The sequence below is a fragment of the Copadichromis virginalis genome, linkage group LG11 (genome assembly GCF_057382275.1).
Source record: "Copadichromis virginalis isolate Kocher_CV1m ecotype Utaka linkage group LG11, C_Virginalis_male_GT1.1, whole genome shotgun sequence".
NCBI classification, from domain to species: domain Eukaryota; kingdom Metazoa; phylum Chordata; class Actinopteri; order Cichliformes; family Cichlidae; genus Copadichromis; species Copadichromis virginalis.
In genome coordinates, this window is record NC_140628.1 from 22,007,630 (window position 1) to 22,016,706 (window position 9,077).

General features: G+C 40.5%; 1 protein-coding gene across 1 annotated transcript; it reads left to right on the plus strand.

Moving 5' to 3' along the window:
• Nucleotides 1-3,079: 3,079 nt before the first annotated feature.
• On the plus strand, nucleotides 3,080-8,010 carry glipr2l (GLI pathogenesis-related 2, like). Its single transcript, XM_085473703.1, has 5 exons — nucleotides 3,080-3,436; nucleotides 4,009-4,117; nucleotides 5,829-5,932; nucleotides 6,346-6,423; nucleotides 7,065-8,010. The coding sequence occupies exons 1-5, from the start codon at nucleotides 3,424-3,426 to the stop codon at nucleotides 7,229-7,231; spliced, it is 471 nt and encodes a 156-aa protein (XP_085329829.1). The 5' UTR covers nucleotides 3,080-3,423; the 3' UTR covers nucleotides 7,232-8,010.
• The last annotated feature ends 1,067 nt before the right edge of the window (nucleotides 8,011-9,077 follow it).

A 9,077-nucleotide genomic window follows, 5' to 3' on the forward strand; every position in this document is an offset into this window, starting at 1 on the left:
GCTTTAAGCACATTAGGAACTTTATTGACTGTGATGGCCTTTTAAGACATTACATTTCTGCTGCTTAGTGTCAGACAAGCGTCGTCCAGCTCTTACTGTCTCCCACTATCTCGTTTTCTTTCTTTCCCACTCCAAGCCTTCCCTCTCCTACCCCTGTCACTCTCTTCTTTATGCATGTGTCTCCTTGCCTGTATCGGCTTAATTGAGGCTCCATAAATATGATGAGATTTGTATAGCGCCTCATCCGTAGAGGCGGCTTGATGAGGTTTGACTGGCAGGTGATTAACTCCTCTTAACCCACAGAATCATTTGTCCTCCATGGAACAGTTGCACTAATGACACCATAAAAGACTTCTTCATGTGTCAAATTCTGGAGCGGAGCTCTGGAGAGAGAGAATCCAACAACTGCCTGGAAAAAAAAAAGTGCAGCCCCCTCACTTTCTTTTTTTTTTTTCTCAGCCGAGATCAATCCTCTCAACACCCCCTCAGTAGATGTCTCCATTTTCACTCAACTAGACCCCTTAATAAGGATGGAGGTGAATGGAAGGAGTTATTAAAAAGTCCTCACCTTCCTCCTGGGACCGCTAAAGAGGAATTATATGAAACTAAGTGCACTTACAGCCCCAGTATGAGTTATTTCATATTTCTGTTCTCATAAATCCACATCCACTGCAGTCATGACAGGAGTGGAAAACCTGTTCTGTTCAAGAAAGAATTTGGTTTTCTCTTCTCTTTAGGACAAGACCTGCGGGAAGATTCCTCGGAGGTTTCAAGTGGGAAAAAAAAAATGAAAATTACAGGTTGACGGTGTGGTGGTCCGGGATACGAGACCTGGAGAAAGAGATAGGGATGGGGAGAGAAGTTAAGGAATGATGTCACAGCTGACAGGGAGGAGAGCCAAGCAATATCTACAGCAGATAAGGACAGTGTGCAGAGATAAATGATCTAATATCTGCATGGATCAATGTCTGTACTGTCCCTCTAAAAGGGGCTCTCCTTATAAATTGTGCTATCCCTGTTACCACATGCATACAAACACACACTTTCGCACTGCGTATACTCTTTGATATTACACACTCAACAACTATCTCAATTAGTACGAATTAAGATATATTGCTGTAAAGTTCCGGCGTGTCGAGAGCACTACGTAAATGTCTTCTTCCAGCTGTCCAGTCCCATCACTCTGCAGATGGTAGCAGGGAGGAAATCTATTTGTTAAGATAGCACTATCCAGCTAATGAGAAATCAAGTGGCTTGACTTTTCACATGAATCCCATCATGTCCACTCGTATTATGAAACCAGGATGCCATTAGTTGCACTTAGTGTGACTAATGGCCACACTGAGTACCTTTGCTAACAGACCCACCTTGTGGCAAATGAAATAATTACAATTCAAAGCATCACAGAGTTTGTCAGTAAAGTCTTATTTTCATTTATTAAAGATGAGTGGATGATTGCCTCAGTAGGATATATAACTAACTTTAGCTATGTCTCACACTTATTTAACCACCATTTCTGGATTTGTTCTTGAATTTTTGGCCCAGAGAACAGCACATACGTCGTCTGACAAAACAAGGACCCATTTTCCCCACTTTTCCAAATTTCACATTTTTAAATGCTGAATCATTTCGTTTTCATTGCATCTCATTAGAGACCAACACCTGAAGCCTATACTGCAAATTAACATTCAGCTGACTCATTTACGAAGTTGTCTTTGGGATTACCATGTATTGTATTCACGGCATGAACTGCTGCATCAGTTGCCAGAACAGCAAAAATTACAAACCGTTGCAGAGAGCATAGCCTCAGTACAGAGCTACTTTCATCTACCCCCTTATTCACAAGGGGTCGCCTCTGCAGGTAGTTCAACATATTTGATTTAGCAGATTTTTACACCAGATGTCCTTCCTGACACAACCCCAAAGGGATTTGTGTATCCGTCTGGGATCAAAACAGGGATCTTTCACTTGTTAGGCAAGTGTGTAAACCGCTGCCCTACGTAGTCAAATATAAATCCTTTTAAGTCTGAGAGGTTTTACAGCGGTCCTCTAAACTACACGATAACACTAGCACAGCAGTAGGCTCACGAAATATACAACTGTTTATTCTGTTCAGTTGTTGAGCATGTCAGCATTACTGCCAAATGCAAAATACAGCTGAAGACATGATTAGTTTTGTATTTATGTCATTATAAATAGACTGTCAAGATTTTATGGCGTGCATCCATCAGTCTTTAAAATATCTGCATATTTGCAAGACGTTTAAATATCTTGATCCTACGTGCATTCATATTCCGTGCTGCGTGTCCTCATTGGCCTTGATTTATTCAAGCCCAGCAAACTGTGGCTGAACAACTGGGAAATTAGCCAGTAAAGACTCTGCATCATCTGCTTTTAAACATTAAGCAGTTTCCTCAGAGCACTTTGGTGCTGACACAATGAAATCCTATTGATGGCAGTAAGAAAGCTGTAAGAGTGTTTTGTTTTCTAAAGTATTCTTTACACAAGCTGTAACATGAAGAAAATACTCCAGACACGATTTCCAAAGCAGAGTCAGACAGATGTGTGATAAAATATGAGGTAATTCTATGTGAGGTTTTGCTGCAAGCCAGCCCTGCTTTTATTATTTATTTTGAAATGACAAATATCTTTGGTAGAAGACATGGATAAAGTGTGGTGGGTAACATAGCAAAAGCTCTGCAGCTTTTCTGTAGCATGATGAATATTGAATCACTTTGTTTCAAGGGGAAATTTGTCAGTTACTAATTTCAATCCAGGGAGGGAATTAAGGAATCGCTCATTTTCATTTGGGTGCACTGGGAATAACAATGGAACATATTGATCCTCGGGGTATTAAACGAGTTCCCAGTAGTGAAAGTGAAAGACATTTATTGTCCTTAGTGCACACTATTTAGCTTAATTCTTCATCATGAACATGTAGATTGTGAGAAAAGAAGTACAGGGCTACCAGGGGCAATGTTTTCCTGAATATTAGGAGTTCAGAGCCATATATGGGCATGTGTCTCACAGAGATGATGTCACCAGTGACTGCAAGGGCTCCCCTGCTTGGGTGTGTGCTTCTCTAGGCCAGAAAGGAAGAAGTAGGGCATGCAGATAGTATGGTGTGTGGCCAAAGGAGGGACAAATGAAAAAGAGGAATAGTTGAGCAATAATTGTTACATCCCGATAGAGCTAAAGGGGAAGACTGCAAAAGTTTATGTGAGTTCACGGTAGAATGAGACAGGAAAAACCAAGAAATAAATGCATTAGAAGCACTGTCAGAGTGCCAGCATTACACTGCACTTAAGAAAGAGAAAGTAACAGTGAGAGAGTTGAGTCTGAAAACAGCACAGAGGAGAGGCTGCTTCTAGTTTGCTCTAAGCTTGTTCCTGATCTTACTTGAAGGCTTCCTGTGTCAGCAACATGGGAAAATCAGGTAAGCAGATATTACACCCTGAAGCTTTTGATGTTTATTGTTGGCTGAACTTTGTCCCCATGTAGCTGTACAAGAGCCATGTTTGTTTACTGTCTGCATTTGTGGGCAATGCTCTTTTAAAATTAGAACAGACCACATACAGAAGTCTAAATCTAATTTCTGTCCGATGTCCTTTTCCGTTATTAATTTACTGTCCTCTTTGATGGCACTAAATTGTAAGGTAAGATTAATAGTGGTGCTGCATGCTTTCTCTCAGCCTTGTTGTTTCTGCGGGGCTGTTTCAATGTGCCTATTGTGTGAGTGCTCAAGAGACTGTGAGACTCATGAAAAGCCCCATGAGTGATAGGCACCAGTGGTGGTGGTGGTGGTATGGGGGAGGGGGCTGATCCAGATGATGTTTTCTACTTCATCACCTGTCACCAAGTTGGTACTCGCTATCTGAGGTCACTCAGGCTGTAGGTTTCAGCTTGAGTTTGTATTCTACAACCTTCCCAGAGTCTTCATGTTGCATCATTACGTCTGTTTTGTCAGAGGCTGACTTAGTCTTCCTGTCTGTCCTGTTTGTCTCCCAGCCTCAAAGCAGTTTGCTGAGGAGGTGCTGCGGTGCCACAACGACTACAGGATGAAGCACCAGGCTCCTCCGCTAAAGTTGAGCAGCAAGTTGAGCAAAGAGGCTGCCCGGTGGGTTAATGCACAAACAGATCAAATTAGAAACCTAATTAGCAAGAACTGCACATACTAGTCACTGTCAAACTGCTCCAGATAACAGTGACAGTTCCAGCGTAGCCTGTCAGATGCAATAACCACAAATTATAAAAAATATATCTTGGGTGTTTGGTTTGTTTTCATTGTAATTACAGGTTTTGTTGACAATTTGTTGTCACTAATTGCAGCTGCATTAGCATTTTATTCAAATGAAGTTTGAATAAAGCTTCATTTCCACTAGACTCTTAGAGAAGCTCCACAAGAGAGTTAAATCTCTCGAGTATGTCAGCTTGTCCACCGCTGTCAGGAAGGACCGAGGCAGCTGTCATAAAAGTCTTTCTCCATTTTCTTGAACATGTGTGATGGTGCAAAGCAACAATAACATGGCGCTAAAAACCTCTTCAGTTGTGTGATCCCTCACAGGAACATTTGAAGCACAATTAAAATGACAGTATTATTTTAAAAGCCATGTATGAACTTAACTGTAATATCTATCAGTATTCCAATATCAGTATTGGAATTTTGAGATAATCTGATGCTTGCATGGAAAACTCAGTTCACTGGAACTCGACGAATGGGGTCTGTCTCACTCTTTGTGTAAACTGACTGGGCACACAGCTCTTACATGCTGTGTGTCTTGGACATGATTTGTGTATGAAAAACATAAATAAACTAAGTTTAAAGCACAGTTCAGCCAAAATGGATAGCAGATCTCACTGCTTCCACAACATATGTTTTTCTTTTCATCCAAAAACCCCAAATGACCTCGACAAGGAAGAATTTAACATGTATTCTGGATCCACAGCACATTGTGTGGGTCAATCAGGCCACTGCACACCTATATGAACAGCTATGCTAACATGTGAAAACTGTAGAAACTACCTTGGAATTGATTATAAATTAGAATAATCTGGACACTACTCCTGAATTATATCACTACAAAGTTCATAGGACAGCAGTTACTCCTATATGTTTGTAGTGAGTTAACTTTATGACTTTACAACATCAAATTAGTCTATGAAAATTTATTTTGACCCCTTGAAATGATCCAAGGGTTGGGCTAACCCAGATTGTTTACAGAGGAAATGGTTTCTGTTTCTGCCCCACAGGTTTAAGGTTGTTGTTCTGTTTCTTGTAGAAGTGGAGAGCAGGATATTGCAGCAAGCTTTAAAAATGTGAAAGCTCTTGAAATTATTCTTGATGAAATATGTCTGTATAAGTTCCCAATCATCCAGGTAGTCCTTTGAGCTTTTCAAAAAGAAAGAAACTAGACTTATTTAAGAAGAAAACATCTCGTCTAAGACCTTTCATCCAACAGGCTCCTTCAGTTTTTAAAGCAAAAGCTGGAGTATTGCAGATATTTTGAGGGGGGGGGGGGGTCGAAGCACCTAGGAAGAGACTGATAGTCCAGTCTTGAGATCCCTTACCAGGTGCTTCAACCCCCACTCACACCTTGCCTGACAACGGCCATCTCCAAAATATCTGGAGACTGTTCACTGTTTGTTTTTAGAACTGAAGAAGTCTCTGACATGACAAGCGAAATTTCTTTCCTTTTTTCCTAGCTCTTCAATTTACTGATGAAGACTTGGACTTTTTAAAGTGTGCATCCACACATGCATCACCCAAAGTATAAATGGGAATTAACTCAAGCAGTACACTGTACAATTTTCTTTGTCTCTCTTTACAGTTATGCTGAAAGTCTGGCCAGCACACGGATCCTAAAACACAGCGTGGAGTCCAGTAGAGGGAGCTGTGGCGAAAACCTGGCTTGGGCCTCGTATGACCAGACAGGTTATTTTCTGCATTTGAATTTGTCTAAACTTTACAGTAATTCAGATGTCCTGTACATGTAGGTTTCTGTGAGAATGTGGCAGGAAAATCTAATAAGACACCTTCTTCCACAGATGCATTATTTTAGCCTGTGAAGCCTAAATTAGATCCTCTGTGGTGTCTGCCAAACCCTGCAAGTGAACAGCTGGGATCCATTTCCCTTCCACTTCAGATACTATGACTCAGTGCAGAAATATGTCAGCACAGACCGGTGTATTTCACAAGATACACACACAGTGAGGAACAGCGTGACAAAAAGTGCAGCACTGTAAGCAGGAGCTTAAGGAGGATTTGTAGAGTGCTTTCTGCTTACTGTGTGACACAAGGCTAATTTGATTTTCCTTTAAGTTCAAGCCAGTTGTTTGCATGTGCAGGTAAGGATGTGGCAGACCGCTGGTATGATGAAGTGAAACAGTACAACTTCAACCGTCCCGGTTTCTCCTCTGGCACCGGTGAGATTCATGCACATCTATCTCTAACTGTCTTTTTTCATCTTCTTTTTTTCCAGTTTGTTGTTTTCTCTGTTTCTTTGTCGTTTTTTTGTTTACTCGATGTCAGTTTCTCCCTCTCAGTGTCACATTTATTCAGGCATGGAGAAGGTTGTTGTTATTCTTGTGCTGATGTCACACCTCAGACAACGTGCAACTGCTTGACTGTGACCAGCCAAGGAGAAACTGAGGGGAAATTACAATCCTATGCATCACTTCTAACCCTGCATGTCACATCCACTGTGCCTTAATTCCTCCAGATGGTTTCCCATAGCCTCAGACACCAGTGTACATGAGCTGGTGTAACTTAATCACACATGAAGCAGATCACTAGTAGGCCATCGCAGTGATTCACACTGAGTCATGCAAAGTTCCCTTAAGAAAGGACTAAAGCGGTCGAGGCAAGAGGAGAGATTTCGAAGCGATGAATGAGAGAGGAATTAAAATTCCTGTGTCTGCAAATATTTGGATAAACTGAAGAGCGTGTGAACTTAGCCTCAACTGTTCACTACAGTAAAAGCACGTTTCTCTCTCTCTTACGTGGTCCAGATTTTGCCTTTCTAATTTCTTTCTATTCATCATTTCTCCTTTTATATGTCGCCTAGGCCATTTCACAGCAATGGTGTGGAAGAGCACTAAACAGCTGGGTGTCGGTAAAGCCATTGCATCAGATGGTTCTTCCTTTGTGGTGGCCAGATACTACCCAGCAGGGAACATCACCAACCAGGGACACTTTGAGAATAATGTCCTCCCAGCCAAAAGCAGCTCTTAAAGAGATATTGATCTCCTGGCCTGACTCGGGCCAGAAAAGGTATTTATTCAGTTTTCCAGAAGAGAAGTTGCTGCTCGAACTGCTGTGGAGCACATTGAGGTGATAACCACTTTTTGCTGTACTACAATTTTGGATGAATTTTGATGATACAAAGCAGGCTTTAAGTCCTATGTTTATATTTTGGAAGGAACTGTGTGTGTTCATAATGAAAGATTTACCACTGTTTGATGTTTGCTAACAGTACATTTCCACTGACCATGGTGACTAATCTTATTTTATAGTTGTTGGGGTTTTTCCCCCCCTATGGCATCATTTTCCTTTTAATACGATCACAGACTGAAACAGACATACTGTCCTTCACATCTGCTTTTGATGCTGCTTTTACATGTGGGAGTTAATTCAGTCAAAGGAACAGGCAATACTCATTAACAGTGGTCATTGCTTGTAATTTGATGATTCATCTGGATCAGTGTGCAGGCTTTTTTTTTTTTAACAAAGCACCCAGTAAATGTCAAATGTAGGTAGATCACCCACACTAGCAAGTAGATATTTGTACCAAAAATGTTATGCAACAGAACACTGCACTTTAGTGTCAGTGACACATATACATAGTACGTATTATTTTCCCTTATTTTTTTTATAGTTGTGTTTAAGTTTAAATGATTAACCAGTGATCAGTCATTGTGCTCTTGCCTCTACTTGTCAAAACAGACCCAGCATTTCCTCATCTATGCCTTGTATTTTAACCACTTTTGTACAATAAAAAAAATCATTTGGCATCTCTCTGTGATTGTTTTTTTTTTTTTTTTTTTTTTCTTTTTTGTGGCATTGTTATATGTAAGTTGTGAGGGTGAATTTTCAGTTTAGGTCACATACACTTAAGATTGCCTTCCAAAAACATTAAAACAATTACTTGTAATGTTTGTTTAAGATACAACCTGCGGCCAGTTAAATAAAGGTCATCGATATACAATATATTGTGCCAAGCATATTTTATACAGTCTTCATTTATCTCACACATTTAGGCCACAAGACAAGACAGTTTTTTGCAGTTTTGCCTTTGTACATGACCACAGCGCATTGGAAATTGACTGATCATAAATATGTATGCGTGCAGACTTTCAGCTGTAATTCAAGGGATTTTAGAAAAAAACTGCATTAACTATTTTGGAATTACTGACATTTTTATACATCCACCTCACTCATTTTCATAGGCTCAAATCAATTAACATTAACATGGTTTTTAATATTTGGATAAATATTGTTTGCGCCCAATGACTGCCTGATATCTAAACCAAATGAAAGTCAAATGCTCTGTTCTTCTGAGCCTTTACTGCAACCACCTTCTTTGTGGGTCTTTCTGCATTAAGTTTTATCTTCAATAACTGAAAGGCTGCTCTGCTGAACTAAGATTAGGCAACTGACTTTTTACAGAACATCCCATTTGTTTGCTTCTTGGGCTGCCTTTGCTGTTTGCTTTTGCTTCTTACCTAATCGCTTTGTCTGGGTCAGTCAGAGTACAGCCCTGTACACTGCACAGTTCATCCTGCTGCTTCTATCAGCAGTCACATCATCATTCTCTTCTGTTTTTTTTTCTCCATACAGGTGATCCAGGTGTTTTGTTTGTTTTTCTTTTTTTTTTCTTCCCCCCCCCCCCCCCCCCCCCCCTTCTCACCATCTCTTCTCCCCTTTGGTTTTCTTTCTCTCCCTCTCTTTCTTTCATTCTTTCTCCCTGTCCTATCCCCCAGTCATGTCTGTCCCGTTTGTAGCAACTGAAAATAAAATAAATTCATAATTATAATAAAGGTCAATCAAATGGACCAATATGGCAAGGCCATGATGATCC